Here is a 16096-nt window from a genome sequence, read left to right as displayed (position 1 = left end):
TCTCATCCATTCCCGTGTTCCAGCCTGTTGTGCCTACCAAGTGTTGGCTGTCCATATTGTTACTTTTCAGACCAACGTTTGAATGGAACCTACTCACAAGCTTGTGGAAGAAGGGCTGGGGGTGGCACTGGTTATCAGAAAGATGGGACCTTCCTTATTCTCTCCCCAGGACATTTAGCCAATGCCACCACAGACCTCATGAAATTGGACCATGAAGAGGAGCCCCAGCTCTCTGAGCCCTACCTTTCCAAACAGAAGAAGCTCATGGTGAGTGCTTCCAGACCTGCTCAGTTCCACTCCCCACTATCTTTCCCATGGAAAAGAACAAAGGCGCGAGGCTGGTTCAAAGTAGAGGATCGGCTGATGACATGAAATGAAAACAACACTGGCTTGTTTTTCCAATTCTGTCTCCTCTTGTCATTTACTGGCTACTTAACCTTGGGCAAGCCACTGTCTCCCTGGAGCCTTGGTCTCCTCATGTCTTAGGTTGTGTCCCTAAGAGCAGAGCATTGGATGGAGGTTCTTGGATAAGAGTGACATTGAGGGAGAGTTCTGAGGAGAACCCTGTAAGGGTGGGAGGGATAGGAAAGAGGGAGGGGCCAAGTTCACCTCTGCAGCATGAGTGACACCACAAAGTTGATCCACCCCAAGGCAAGGGGCAAGCCTTTTATACTGTATCCGTCAGTCAGTGGTTACATATTGCCTGGCGGGGGCTTGAGGGGCCTGTATCTCCAGGCAGCTTTTCTTTGGCTGAGAGTAATTCTCAGGAGAAGGGGCAGCAATGAGCTCCTATCAATGAACCCTTACAGCAGTTGGTATATGAGAGTGTCAGCACTGTGAAAGAGGTCTGGCCAGGACAGCTGAGCTCAAGGGGCACTGAGCACCAGATGCGGGTGCTTCGTAACCATGGGGCACCCTCTACACTGAAGGGGATGTTTGGAGGCTGGGTTTGCCAAAGAGCGTCTGGGTCAAGCTCCTTCAATCCCTGGTCACCCAGGCTCAATGGAAGCCAACTCAACTCCTCTGGCTCCTGCCTGTCCTGTCCCCAGGCCAAGATCCTGGAGCACGATGATGTGAGCTACTTGAAGAAGATCCTCGGGGAGCTGGCCATGGTGCTGGACCAGATAGAGGCGGAGCTGGAGAAGAGGAAGCTGGAGAATGAGGGTGGGTGCCAGCTCTGTCTGGGGTAGGTGGGTGCTGGAGCCCATCCGGCCCACCTGACCCTGTTTAGTTCCAGCCCCTTTATCCCAAAGATGTCAGAGGACCTCCCAGGTCATTAGAATCATGGGCCATGGAGTCAGATACACTTAGGTTTAAGTCCTAGCTTGACCACTTGGTAGTTAAGTGATCATGGGTCAGGTACTTCACCTCCCTGGACCTCAGTTTCTCATCTGTATAATAGGGATAATAAGAAGACCTGCCAAAAGTGTTGAAATGTTACATGAAATTATACACGAAGAATGTTTAGGTTAATGCTTAGCACACAGTAGATGCTTAACAAAGATTGATGGCAATGATAATGCTGGTGGTAGTTGGTGATCAACATGACCCACCACATCATCTTGCCTTCCCCTGCTCAAGGATGCATTATGGCTCTTTCTGACCTTGATCTTTCTGTTTAAGTGGCTCTCTGGACCCTAAGTGTGCAACCTCTTTCCCATCTCCACAACTTTGCTCCTGCAGCTCTTGCGGCCAGGAGTACAGTCTCCATGCCACTCTGCTCCTTTCTCCTTTTATGTGCTGTCTTTGCTACTTCTCTTCTTCAAATTTGATTCCAGACCTTCTCGTCTTGCCCTGTTTTAGGCGACCTGTTAGTCTTGTCTCCTCAGCTGTGCTAATTTATGGAGCCTATGCAACATGGAGCGCTACACTCACAGCTTCACATGCACACCCCATCTGAATGGGAAAACTGTGGGGCACAGTGCTGTAACAGATGGGTTTAGGAGCGCCTGGCTGGCTCAGTCGGTAAAGCATGCAACTCTTAACTCAGGGTTCGAGCCCCACATTAGGTGTAGAGATTACTTAAAATCTTAAAAAGAAAAAAAAAGAGAGATGGGTTTAGAGTCAGGCAGGTTTAAGTTAGAGTTCCAGCTTTGCCGCCTGTACTGCGTGACTTGGACAAGTTGTTTTCCCTATTGAAGCCTCAGTTTCTTCATCTGTAGAATGGGATGGTAAGAACACAACTTAACGCCATCTTGTTGGACTCTTATAAAAAGTAAATGCACTTTGCACGTTGCCTGGAACATGCTAGTTTAAACATATAACAGCTAACGGCATGCACATTCTCCATTTGAGAAAAATGAGGCTCAGAGAGATACGTGGACACGCTCAACATCACACCGCTCATAAATGGCATGGTTAGGGCAAGAACATGTTCCCTCTTGACAGGTCCAGTGCTCTTCCAGCATCTCGTAACTGAGGCAAGCACAAGGTACACATAGATACCTAGAGTCCTGAATAGGGACATTGCCATGAGTTCTAAAGTCAGGGCCCTAAATCCTCTGTAGAAAAAAGCATGGCAAGGCTTAGTAATGAAACTAATATACACATCTCAAGAAGGGACTTTCTCCTTCCTGTCAGGGAAGGTGCTTAAGGGAGCCCTTACAGAAGAGTGCTCAGAGGCCAGAAGGCATGGCGTTTCTAAGACTGCCTTTGGGGTCAGACAGAGTTCTAGCTCTGCCATTCTCTCATTGGTCGACCTTAATTCTCAGGCACATCTTATATATTCATGGGTTAATTTGCTTGGCTGCCATAACAAAATCCCATAGACTGGATGAGTTAAACCACAGAGATCTATTTTCTCACAGTTGTGGAGTCTGGAAGTCTGAGTTCAAGGGGCGGGCAGGTTTGATTCTTTTGAGGCCTCTCTTGGGCTTACAGAGGCTTTCTTCTGTGTACACACCCCTGGTGTCTGTGTGGCAAAATGTCCTTTTCTTACAAGGACACCTCAGATTGGTTAGGGCCCACCCTGATGGCCTCATTTTAACTTACCTCTTTAAAGGCCCTTTCTCCAAATATAGTCACATTCTGAGATACTGTGGATTAGAGCTTCAACATATGAATTTTGGAAGGACACCGTTCAACCCATACTGCTTTCATCTTTAACAACACTTACTGTGTGTCGAGTACTATTCTGTTTCACATAGTTTAATCCCCATAGCAACTTTAGGAGATAATATGAGTAACTACGATGAAGAAACTAAGGCACAGAGAGGTTCAGTAACCTTCCCAAGGTCACACAGATAGAAATGGGGGAGCCTAGATTTAAACCCTGGCTCCCAGAGTCTGAGTTTTTAAGCTCGAGCTCTGCCACTTCTTCTGTGATAAAATGAAAGCCTATTCACAGGGCTGTTGTGCGGCTCAATGAGAAAGTACGTGAAAGGGAATAAACACCTGGCCTGACACACAGTATGGAAATGTCCACAAATATTAGCTGCTGATATGATCAAGGGAGACACAGAGTGTGACCTAGATGGAGAGCAGGGTTGATAGTCCTAGAGAACAGCTTTGGATGCTCAGGTGATCCCTAGATTGGAAGCCTCCTGACCTCAGTCTCTGTGTTCGTCATGAGCTCTTCCAAGAGGAGGCAACATTGCACTGCTTCATGGCAAGATGACTGGGGCTGTTCCAGATGGGGATGTTGGATAGTCCTGTGTCCCTCCATGGCTGGGGGAGGTAGCAAAGGTCCAGGAAGTAGCTGGGCCCACATGGTCTCTCACTCACTCACCCACTGGGGCATCCCCAAACTTCCCTGGGGGGATCACTCATGCCCTCCACTTGTCCCCTCGTGAGGCAGAGCCCAGGGTTGGGAGGTATTATAATGTCACAGCTAAGACCCCTAGCATGGAACCAGATGACACTGATGTGGGTTCTTGATCAGCTGTCTCCTAGTTCTATGACCTTATGGAATTCACTTCACTTCTCTGAGCTCTTTTACAAAATGTGGGTAATAATAGAATCCAACTTAGAGGGAGGTTGTGAGGGTTCATAAAGATAATGAGTATTGGTCACTCTCCACATTACCTGACTAAAAGTAAAATGTTCTAGAAATAGCAGTTTCAAAAATAATTACCATTACCATTCTTTCATTCATTTATTGTAATATTTCTTGGACACCTCCTGTGTGCCATGTCCTGGGGATAAAAATGCAAGAAAAAACAAGACATTGTTCTTGCTCCCATGGAGTTTACAGTCGTATGGAGAAGAAAGACATTAATCAAATAATCCCATCAGTAAAAACAGAATTGTACACAGTGGTAAGTGTTAAGATGGATAATGAAAAGAGCAGGGAAAATCTGATAAAGCTTCTCTGAAGAGGTGACATTTCAAATAAGATTTGAAGGATATGGAGGGGCCAGCCTTGTGAAGAACCAGGACAGGTGTGTCCCACACTGAGGGGATACCATTGCGGGGGGGGGGGGGGGGATAGCTGGGAGCTCTCCAGTACTTGGCTACTGTGTGCTGAGTAATAGGGAGAGTGGCATGAGTGAGGTTGGAGAGAGCCAGAGAGATGCAGGATAATGGACCTGTATTTAGAATTTAGAATGTACCCATATTTATATTTTATTCATATTTAGAATTTAGATTTTATACTATATACAAATACATCCAATGGGGAATCCTTGGAGGGTTTTGAGAAAGGGATTGTATCAGTTAGCTTTTGCTGCATAACGAATAAACTCTAAATCTGAGTGACTTAAAAGAACCTTTTATTTGTTCATGATTTGTGCTTTGGCAGTTTGGGCTGGGCTCAGCTGGGATCGCTTGTCTCTGTCCCACATGCTGGTGGTGGTATCACTCAGGTATTTGTGGCCAGCTGGCAGTCAGTGACCTCCCTAACATGTCTGGTGGCTGGCTCGCTGTTGGCAGGGCCAATGGGAGTAAGTGGGCTACATGTTGCTCATCGCCCAGAGGCTAACCCAGGCTCATTCGTATGGTGGTGGTCAAAGCCATTTCTGAGCAGCGAGGGAGCAAAGGCTCAGCACATAAACCCTTTTCCAGCTTCTGTTTGTGTGGAATTTACTAGAACCCCGTTGGCTAGAGCAAGTCTTGATTAAAGGGGTGAAGACTCTGCCTCTTGTTCGCAGAAGCAGCAAAGCCACATGCATGCAGGATGGGGGAAATTGGTGGCAATTGTTGCAATCCACCAATGGTGAGGTGTTCTGACTTTAAGGGCACTCTGGTTGCTGTGAGAATGGATTTCAAGGGAGACTGATGGAAGGTTGTCACAGCAGCCCAGGAGGGATGATGTTGGCCTGGACTGAGGAAGTGGCAGGGGTGATTGGGAGGCGTGGATGGACTTGAGAGGCATGTTGGAGACAGAATGAACTGGAACTTGCTGAATGGTCGAGTGAGGTGGGAAGAGTAAGGAAAAGGATGACTACTGGGTTTTGGTCTGAGCTACTGAGTGGTGCCATTTCCTGATATGGGCAAAGGAGGCTGAGTGTTCAATTTGAGGCACAGTGAGTTCAAGATGCCTTTCAGACATCCAAGAGGGGGTGTCACATAGCCATTAGTATTCTAGTCTGCCTTGTAATGGAGAGGCCGGAATCTGAAGAGAGATTGGTGAGACTCCGGCATATATGTGGTATTTAAAGCCATAGAACTGGGCAATTCATCCAGGGAGACAGTGGAGAGAGACAAAACAGAGGAGTCAAGGGCTGATGTGTCCTTTTGCTGCCCAGCAAATTTCCCCTGAATTAGGGGCTGAAACAGGAACAAAACCCACATGTTTTACATCACACATTTTCTGTGGCTCAGGAATTCTGGAGCAGGGTAGATGCTGGTTCTAATTTATGGTTGCATGATGCAGGTTGCGCTCAAGCTTGGCTGGGGCTGCAGTCATTTGAGCTGGAGACTCCACTTCCCAGATGGCTCAGTCACGTGGTTCTTTTTTTTTTTTTAATGTTTATTTACTTTAGAGAGAGAGAGCGAGCAAGAGCGAGGGGAGGGGCAGAGAGAAGGGGGACAGAGGATCCAAAGCAGACTCCACACTGACAGCAGCGAGCCCAGTGTGGGGCTCGAACTCATGAACCGTGAGATCAGAACCTGAGCCCAAGTCAGACCAGGCGCCCCTCGTTCACATGGTTCTTCACTAGAGGTCTCAGTTCCCCGCTGGCCATTGGCAGGAGGCCTCAGTTCCTCATTACCTAAGCTTCAGTGGGGCTGCTTGAGATTCCTTACAACATGGCTGATCGCTTTCCCCTGAACGGGTGAACGTAGAGAGAGAAGCAGCCACAATGCCTTTTATGACCTACTGTTAGAAGTCACTGTCACTTGTGTCACATTCTATTCACTAGAAGCAAGTCACAAAATACAGTCCATATTCAAGGGGAGGGAAATTGGGTTCCATTGGAGAAGTATTGAGTAGTTCGTGAGCGTATACTTTTTTTAAAGTTCACATGCTTATTTTTGAGAGTGAGCATTTGCACGCAAGCAGGGGAGGGACAGGGAGAATCCCAAGCAGGCTCCAGACCAGGGGCTTAAACCCGCGAACCGTGAGACCATGTCCCAAGCTGAAATCAAGAGTTGGATGCCCAACCGACCCAGCCACCCAGCTGCCCTTTGTGAGCATATTTTTAAAACTACCACACCTGCCCTGAGATCCCCCCACATCGAGGAGAGGGTAGAGGCAGAGGAGCCAGCAAAGCCGACAGAGAGAGGAGCCAGTGATGTAGGACCCTTGTGTGAATGGAACCCAGAAAGGATTGTGCTTTAAGGAAAGAACAGTGTCAAGCCATGAATTTTGTCTCATGGCTGTTGGCTGTGACCTTGCCAAGGGCAGTTTAGTTGGAATGTGGGGGCTGAAGGCTAAAGAGTAAACACGAGGTGAAGAATGAAGACACCTCTTTTGCGACGTTTAGCTGTGGGAGTAGAGAGATGGGATGGTACCTGAAGAAGGATGCGGGGTGAAGAGAGGAAACTTTTTTAAGATAGGTGATCCAAGGGGCGCCTGAGTGGCTCAGTTGGTTGAGCGTCCGACTTTGGCTCGGGTCATGATCTCGCGGTCTGTGAGTTCGAGCCCCTCGTCGGGCTCTGTGCTGACAGCTCAGAGCCTGGAGCCTGCTTCGGATTCTGTGTCTCCCTCTCTCTCTGCCCCTCCCCAGCTCATGCTCTCTCTCTCTCTCTCTCTCTCTCTGTCAAAAATAAACATTAAAAAAATTTTAAGATGGGACATCCAAGAGCATATTTTCAAGGTGGTAGAAGTAACCCAGTGGGAGGGAGAAATCAGTGCTGCAGGATGGATGGCACCCAGTCCAGGAGGGGACGCTAGGGACCTGCTTCAAGGCAGGGGCCCCATAGGAAACAGGGCACCTCGAATCAGGTAAAGGTGAAAAGCACTTAATCAAAGGACTATTTACAAATATGTGGGCAGGATGCAGGGAGAGCACAGGGACAAATGCAGTGCCCTGGGCCTGAGGTCGTGAGGTCGTGAGGTGTGGGAGCAGCTTCAGGAACCTGGACAGAGAGGCTGTGTGGAGAGGGGAACCCCCTGGCAGGAGCTGTGACCTTCAGTCTGTGGACACACCCAGTCCGTGGCGATGCACAGAGAGGACACTGAGGGAAGCAAGACTCTGACCTCACTCTCGCCCACCCTCCCATCTCCTGCCTCTGCTCCCCAGTGGCTGGAGCCAGAGGGTGTGGAGCCCCACCGGTTTTTCCATCAAGTCATTCTCCTGTGGCGGAGAGCTGTGCGGAGAAGGGAGGAGAGCAGGTCTGGAAGGCAAAGGGAAGACATGTGGCCTCGGACAGGGGGTGGTGGGCAGAGAGCCACAGAGGACCTGGCCACGAGAGGAGGTGGCTGGCGCCCTCCACCGCGAGGTGGCCCAAGGTAGTGTGCATGTAGGTGACTGGCTTTGTAGGTTTCCTGGTTGGAGTGAGGGCTTTTCTGGCTGAAGGTTCCTATTTTCTTTTAATTTTTTTAATGTTTATTTATTTTTGAGAGAGAGACAGAGTGTGAGCAGGGGAAGGGCAGAGAGAGAGGGAAACACAGAATTCGAAGCAGGCTCCAGGCTCTGAGCTGATAGCAGTGAGCACAACACGGGGCTCGAACTCATGAACTGTGAGGTCATGACTTGAGCTGAAGTTGGACGCTTAACTGACTGACCCACCCAGGCACCCCTGAAGGCCCCTGTTTTCTTTTCTTTTTTTTTTTTTTAATTTCTTTTTAGCGTTTATTTATTTTTGAGACAGAGAGAGACAGAGCATAAACAGGGGAGGGGCAGAGAGAGAGGGAGACACAGAATCTGAAACAGGCTCCAGGCTCTGAGCTGTCAGCACAGAGCCCGACGCGGGGCTCGAACTCACGGACCATGAGATCATGACCTGAGCCGAAGTCGGACGCTTAACCGACTGAGCCACCCAGGCGCCCCATGAAGGCTCCTGTTTTCTGAACGAAGCACGCGGTGGCATCATCAGCTGAGTGAGGACTGGGGACAGAGTGTGAGGAGAGGAGTGTGGTTGTCTTTGCAGGGCGTGGGGAAGCCAGCCTACTCCAGAACTATCAGAGGCCCAGGCATGGCTGAGTGCTGTCTTGGGCTTTGTGGTTATGAATCTGAGGCATAGCCGGTCAGTGTCACTGTCTCCAGCACACTCAGCTGGCAGACTCGGAGAAGGCACAAGACAGAGTTTGTCCAGGGCTGGGGGCTTTCCGAAGGGAACGCATAGCTGGAGGGGAGGGGAAACCGAATGGGTCCGGCCCTCTGGTGACATACCAGATGTCTACATACGTGGTGGTCATGGCTATCAGAATTTGCCCACAGACGTAAACACAGGCATGGCCACACTTAGATAGCGACGTGCACATACATGCTCGTGAGCATCTGTCTGCAGGCCAACAGCCAAGTGGATGCGGGCAGACACTTCACGTATACACGCGGGGATTCCACACCACATGGACACAGATGCCCAGGTGTGCGGATATCCACGTGTGTACACACAATCAGCCGCGGGGACCTGAGCAGGCAAACACATAGGCCAGCAGACACATAGATCTGCACACAGACCCAACAAAGAATACACCTCTTTGTTTCTCTTTTTAGAGTTTATTTATTTTGAGGGAGAGAGAGAGAGAGTGAGTGTGAGTAGGGGAGGGGCAGAGAGGGAGAGAATCCCAAGCAGGCTGTGCACCGTCGGCACAGAGCCCAACTCGGGACTCAGTCTCACAAAGCATACGATCATGACCTGAGCTGAAACCAAGAGTCGGATGCTTAACCGACTGAGCCACCCAGGGGCCCGAGTGTATGTGGAGATACATGCATACGCGCTTTTTCATCTGCACACGGAAAGAAGCAGTGTTGTGTAGTGGTTGTAAGCACAGACTCTGCAACCAGATGGCCTGGGTTCAAATCCAGGCTCTGCTCTGCCGTGTACTAGCTGTGTGGCTTTGACCAAGTTACTTATCCTCTCTGTGCCTCAGTTGCCTCATGTGTAAAGTGGGGATAATAATCCCTACTTGATAGGGTTGTCATGAGGATTAAGGAAATTACAGCACGTGCTCTGGTTCATCTCCCACCTCACAGGCTGTTCCTTCTCATGTGCCTTTGCTGGCTTCTCCTCGTTCACTGGAGAACCTTGGAGTGCCCCAGCGCTCAGTCCTTGGTCCTGTTCTCAAACCTGTCTGTCTCCTCCAGTCTGTCACTGGGGTCTACAGGCCCTTGGTCCTGCCTCCTTTCACTGCCCCTCGCCCCCATCCTGATCTCACCCTGCTCCAGACCTAGCAGTAAGCTCCCACCAGCAAGAGCACTCCTTGGCCTGCACCATCGGCTTCCATGCCCTTCTCTTGCTTTATCATACTTTGCAAAACCTCAAACATGGTTACACCCGACTCTTGACCCAGTCAGCACCGGCACCTGTGAACCCAAGTGTGGCTAGAGAAATACACATGCATGCAGGCTGGTCTCACTTTGGATTCAAGACCACTAGCCTTAGATGGCTCTCCGGCTGCCCTGGGCCACCCCTATCCCCCTCCCCAGGTGACTACTTAATAATACTTTCTTCTTCCTCCTCAACCTTCTAACCACTGCCTCCACCCCTCCCCTCACTGACTGTTTCTATATCACTGAGAAAATGGAAGCTTTAGGAGGAGACCCTCAGATCTCTGACCCCACAACCTCTCCCTGACCAGCATCAGTGCCCATACACAAACCACGTTTTAGCAGCTCGAAGGTGCACCTCTGTTATGTCACATCTCAGCATCTCTGAAATTGCAGTGTTTCTCACAAAGTTTAATTAGCACCATTGTTCTCTCCAGGGTGGATGTCTTACGTTTGACAGCAACTTAGATTTGATGAAACGTAGTACTGCACACTCCCTCGTATTCCCAAGAGTGAACTGTCCTTCGACTAGTACCTCTTCCCCGTGAATACTAGCCATCCCGTTCAAGGACTCACGTCAGTAATTCCCTCCATTGTCTTTTGTAGTGTCATCCCCTCTCTGCTAGATCATTCCCATCAACATCCTGAGTTTCCTCTCCCAACTTGCAAAGACACTCTGGACCTGTCTCTCATATTGGCATAATGGCATATTCCCATTACAGCGAAATTCCCTGAAAGAGTGATCTTCGCTCACCGTCTCCAGTTCCTCTCCTCCATTTCTCTCTTGAACTCCTTCCAACCAGGCTTTCAGCATCAGCATCTACTCTTGTCATGGTCACCAGTCACCAAATGCCACCACAGTTCTCAGCCTCCTACTTGACCTCTCTGCGGCGTTTGAACACAGTCGGGCACTCCCTTCTCCTTGGGACACTTCCTAACCTTGACTTCCAGGATAACACAGTCTCTTGGTTCATCTCCCACCTCCCAGGTGCTCCTTTTTATGCTCCTCTGCTGGTTTCTCCTTGCTGCCCAATATCTAAATCTTAAAACTCCCAAGCTCAGTCCTTGGTCCTATTCTCAGATCCGTCTGCACTCACTTTCTCGCTGATGTCCCCCCACCTCCATGCTGATTATGTACACCTGAACTAGGTACATGTACCTCTAACTGCTGACTCATCATCTCCCTTTGGCTATCCAATGGGCATCTTGAAGGTTATGTTGTTCAAGAACAAACTTCAGATTATTAGGGCCTTCATTACACTTTACCTCCTCGTTCCATGAAACCATCAACCCCTCAAGACACTGTCTTGTCCTGTGTCATGTCAGGTCAGGTCTTCATGTCCAGCACATACATAAACATGTGTTGGATTAATGAATAAATGAATGAACAAGAAGATGCAGAGTGAAAGGGATGGAAGGGATCAGGCTTTGATGGTGGAGGGCATCAGATTCAGGAAATTTCTGAGCTGAAAGGGACACCTGCTCAAAGATGCAGAAGCAAGCTTCCTAGGACAGCAGACCTCACAGGAAGTGGAGGCAGAGAGGAGGCAGAGGGGAATCTCCAGGCATGAGACACAGCAGGGGCAAAGGCCCGGAGGTGGACAGGCAGCTCCTCGGGTCTCCTACATCACCTTTGTTCAAAACCCCGCCATTCTCCCCACTGACCATGTTAATGTCCAAATTCCTTTGCCTGGTTTTTAAGCCTTTTCACTAGTTTATCTGCATCCACTTCTCTAATCTTGACTTCTCATGAATCATCCACTTATCCACTGGGTCCCCCAGGCCAGCCATGCCCATTTTCAGTCCCTCCAGCTGCTATGTTGAGAACACACTCTAGGAAGTCCAGGGCAGAATCAAGAAGACCTTGTAAGAGGACATGATGATAACCCAGGTAGGAGAGAATGTTTGTTTGGACTAGGATGGTAACAATGGAGGTAACATCACACTCTGGATGTATTTTGAAGAGAAGCCGATGGGAATTGTTGACATACTGTACATGAGGAATGAAAGAAAGAGGACTCGATGTGGCATGGGGCTGTGGCCTGAGCAACTGACAGGGTAGGCATGTGGCTGCTGACATGGGGAAGACTGTGGTGGGTTTGGAAGTGACTATCAGGAATTCTATTTTGGACAAACCGAGCTTGAAATGCATAGTGGACATCCAAGTGGAGCTGTAAAATGGGAAGTAAGACATAGGAGGCCAGAGTTTAAATACATATATTTGCACTTAAAAAGTCAGTTGGTTCAAAGAAAAAATAGTAATAGAGGTAGTATAAGCATAAGGCAAACATCATTAAAGCTGTATGGAAGTGAGTGACCTCGGGGCAGTGCTGTGGCGGGCAGGCAGAGACTGGAGGAGTCCAAGGGAGAGAAGTCCCATCAGCTTGATGGGACGAAGCTGACCTGTCCACCCCCATCTCCTCTCCCTTCCCCCCAGGGCAGAAATGTGAGCTGTGGCTCTGTGGCTGTGCCTTCACCCTCGCCGATGTCCTCCTGGGAGCCACCCTGCACCGTCTCAAGTTCCTGGGACTGTCCAAGAAATACTGGGAAGATGGGAGCCGGCCCAACCTGCAGTCCTTCTTTGAGAGGGTCCAGAGGCGCTTGGCCTTCCGGAAAGTCCTCGGAGACATCCACACCACCCTGCTGTCGGCCGTCATCCCCAACGCGTTCCGGCTGGTCAAGCGGAAACCCCCATCTTTCTTTGGGGCGTCCTTCCTCATGGGTTCCCTGGGGGGGATGGGCTACTTTGCCTACTGGTACCTCAAGAAAAAATACATCTAGAGCCAGGCCTGGGCTCAGCGCCTGTCGGTGTCTCTGTACTGTGTGATTCCCAGCAAGCTCTCAGTAACGCACTGTCTCATGAACACTTGGACAGCCACTCCCCACCCCGTTTGGAGTAATTCTATCGTCAATGTGAAAACATTCCATAGTTTAGAAGTAGACGTTGCCAATGCCGTGAGTTGAGGCCACGGCTCTACTAAAGGAGAGAAAGAGTGAGCGTGAGTGTGAAAGAGAGAGAGAACACAAAACACGAATGCCTTTTCTTTTGATTCAAGGTCTCAAGATGGAACTGTGGGGACTGGTTAGGATCTGAGGTGAGTCCCAGGCTGTTTGATCCACCAGGGCCCAGATTCTGGGAGGTGCTGGGGGCTCAGAGGGCCTGATCCCCTCGCCTCCCCTTCCCTCTTGCCCAGGGAACTCTTCCACAGGACAAAGCCAACATCAACACTTGACTCTTCCAAGTGGTGCCTCCGGCTGGGGCTGGGGCTGGAGACCGCGGACCCTGGGGAGGCTCCTGAAGACCCCAAGGGGCTCCACTCTTCTCCTGCACGTGGACTGAGACAGCACTGGCACCAGCCAAGACAGTGGCACCCAACCACCAGGCCATGCCTGGGACCGACACCATGAGCACGCCCTCTCGTCCCCTCCTGATTTGGCCAATGTGTTTGCTTTACCAGAAGTCCCTGGAAGAGCACCTACCCATCACCTCTTCCCACTGGGGGTTGACTTCCCACCATGGGAGGTGGACTTGCAGCGAAAGTCATGTTGACCTTCTCTCAGAAGGTCAGTCCTGGCCTGCGTGCAGGGGTGGGTCTGGAGGTGGATGGACTCAGGTCCTTCCCTCTGCCTCTGCCAAAGCCACCTACTTTACTGCCCACCTTCCCCATCACACGTGGGGCTTCCCCTGTGCCCCACCATGCCACATGGAGCAGGGGAGTGTGGTGTCTCTGCATCCCTGCTGCCCTCCCTGGTCGTGTCTCACTTTCCTGTGCCTTTTGCATGTTGGGAGAAGGTCTGGGTGTCACTGCCGCTCATGCTTAGAAACCACCGAAAGCCCCCAATAAAGCATTCAGGAGGAGCAGTTGCTTTTCATTTCTAGACCTGTGTTGTCCATCCATCTCTCCTTTCCAAAGTTTGGGGCAGAGAGGCAGAGACTCGAGGTTCAGATTCAGCGGTTCGCAAGAGCAAGCAAGAATAAAGTCCGGGTCTCAAGTTGCTGGTTGTGGAGATGGCTTCTGCGTGGACTTTGCAATGTCCTGACCTTGGCATAAACCCACCTCACTTGGACACAGGGCTTCTCAGTTTACAGAGCATGTTCACAACCATCTGCTTGTGTTAACTTGGACACAGACCGGGGTATACCCAGGTCACATTCCCAGAGGGGAAAATGAGTTAAAATGTCTGAAGAACATTAAACCAGGGATATAACTTATAGAACATAAAGCATAGTTTATTGATTTTGCAAAAATGTATAAGAATTTGCCCATTTTTTTTTTTTTTGTGATGAAAAGAAAAAAATAGCCAGGGCCCTGATAGGACAAGCATGGGACATAATAGAGTCACCATCTGGCACTGTCCACCCCTTAGGCTACTCAAACATCTACACAGACTCTCCACATAATTAAACTCCACTTAAGAACAATGACATCATGCCTAATCCCGATGAGGTTGACTGGTCTGCTTGCACCTTCTCTCCAAAATGAGACTCACAAAGCCTCATCAGTAACATCACTCTGGATGATATCGGATTCTACTTCTGGAGGGCACAGGCACTCCTCAGTATACTGTAATCTACATATTAAAATGTTAATTTATCCATCACTAGCATTCCTTGTATACAATGTAAACACACACATAACAAGCGAGGAAGAAAATCCGCATAGCTGCCAGAGTCCTCATGTCTGTTGTTGATCCCAAGGCCATTGTTGATACTTATAATTTCTCTTTTTTCCACTAGCTATCCCATATTCTCTTTGTCTGAGGACCAGCACCTCATGGTTGGGGTATTTTATCTGACTCAGGCTTTGGTGGTCTTGAGTTGCTGTGGTCGTCCATTAATCTTTTACTATTGGCCATGGAAATACCATGGGACACCCCAGGGAATCCTCTACTTCCTATACATAGTTTTCCATGCCACCATTGCAGCAGCAACCCCATTTACCCTCGATGACCAGGACCAATAACCCTAGTCTGTAAAATTTTTGCGTGTAGTTTCAATGGTAGGAGATCAAAATGGCCAAATTATAATCTCAGCTTCTACTAATTTAGTTGAACCATTGATGTATTCCCCAACAGAAGCATTCCTTCCTTGGGAATTATAATCTCTAAACCATAAAAGTCCAAAGATTCAGGAATGGATAGCAACATTTTTGTGAATGGGCTATTATGTGCAATAATGAGAGCTAGTCTCCCATTCCCACCTCAGCACTGCTGAACCTATGTTTTCTGTATGGGGAAGGAACAGCACTGTGGGCCATACAAAGTTTATACTGCATCCTGTAGGACATCACCTCAACATTGCAGTGTCTCCTGGCTGGTGCTGTAATGGAGTCTTTAATAGGCCATTTCAATGTTCTATAAGCATAGCTGCTTCTAGATAATAGAGCACATGGTAAGACCAGAAAGTTCCACAGGTATAATTACGCTGTTGCATTTCTTCTGCAGTGATATCAACCCCTTGGTCAGAAGCAATATTGTATGGAATACCAGGACTGGAGCCAAGATGTCCATGGATGTCGTGGTCAAAGAAGGCAAATCCATATATAGGATATACAAATTGCTGCTCGCTGCTCTCTCCATGATGGAAGGGGTCAATGTGACCAGTTTGCCACTAGGTGGCTAGTTCCTACAGGGAATGGCTCCATATCAGGAATTCTGTGCATGTTGGGTACTTGATGCTGGTATTACCTACATCAGTCTTGCTGAGAGGGAGTCCGTGTTGTTGTGTCCACCTAGAACCTCTAGCTCGATCACCATGGCCATTTTGTATGTGAGCCCATTGAGCAAGCACTAGGGTGGCTGGGGGAAGGGAACGACTTGTATCTACAAAACAAGTCATTTTGTCCAAATATTTGTTAACACGCTCCTCTACTGAGTACTTTTGGGGGAGATACAAATATTCTCTTTCTGTGCCCATTGTTACAGATTCGCCCACATTCTTTCTTTCACAGATATCCTGGTTACCAATCCTCCATTCTTGCTCTCTCCATGCTCTTGATCATCCAGCCAAACCATCCATTCCATGAATATGTGTAGATCCGTCTTTCTGGACTTCTGTCTCCATCTAGATATAGTGGACAACCACAGTTACTGCTTGAAGTCCTGTTCACAGTGAGGATTCTCCTTCTCCAATGTCTTTGAGGGCATTCCCCGTGGTGCTGCAACCACTCACTTCCAGTTGGTACCAGGATTGAGATTTTTCTTCCTCCATCATTTGATCAGAGTGAGTTTGTCACAAGTCCTTAGGTGCTGGATGAGGAAGAGGTGGTGAGGTGGCAGGA

At 49.1% G+C, this 16096-nt stretch overlaps 1 protein-coding gene across 3 annotated transcripts in view; it reads left to right on the top strand.

The window, feature by feature from the left end:
* The window catches only part of GDAP1L1 (ganglioside induced differentiation associated protein 1 like 1), a 51276-nt gene extending 37267 nt beyond the window's left edge, over window positions 1-14009 (top strand). For 2 of the 3 annotated variants that reach the window (XR_006200403.1, XR_006200402.1), the window contains 4 exons: window positions 170-267; window positions 1050-1164; window positions 12253-12910; window positions 13010-14009. Coding sequence is in view for 1 of the 3 variants with exons in the window: in XM_042930905.1 (XP_042786839.1) it covers window positions 170-267; window positions 1050-1164; window positions 12253-12596 (557 nt within the window). In the remaining 2 variants the exon portion in view is untranslated. Of the gene's footprint in view, window positions 1-169; window positions 268-1049; window positions 1165-12252; window positions 12935-13009 lie in introns of those variants that run through there. The other variant, XM_042930905.1, reaches the window with a different exon arrangement.
* Window positions 14010-16096: the final 2087 nt, after the last annotated feature.

Source organism: Panthera leo, chromosome A3 (genome assembly GCF_018350215.1).
Source record: "Panthera leo isolate Ple1 chromosome A3, P.leo_Ple1_pat1.1, whole genome shotgun sequence".
NCBI lineage: Eukaryota > Metazoa > Chordata > Mammalia > Carnivora > Felidae > Panthera > Panthera leo.
Note: the sequence above shows the minus strand (reverse complement) of the source record. Positions and strands in the feature narration are given on the sequence as shown.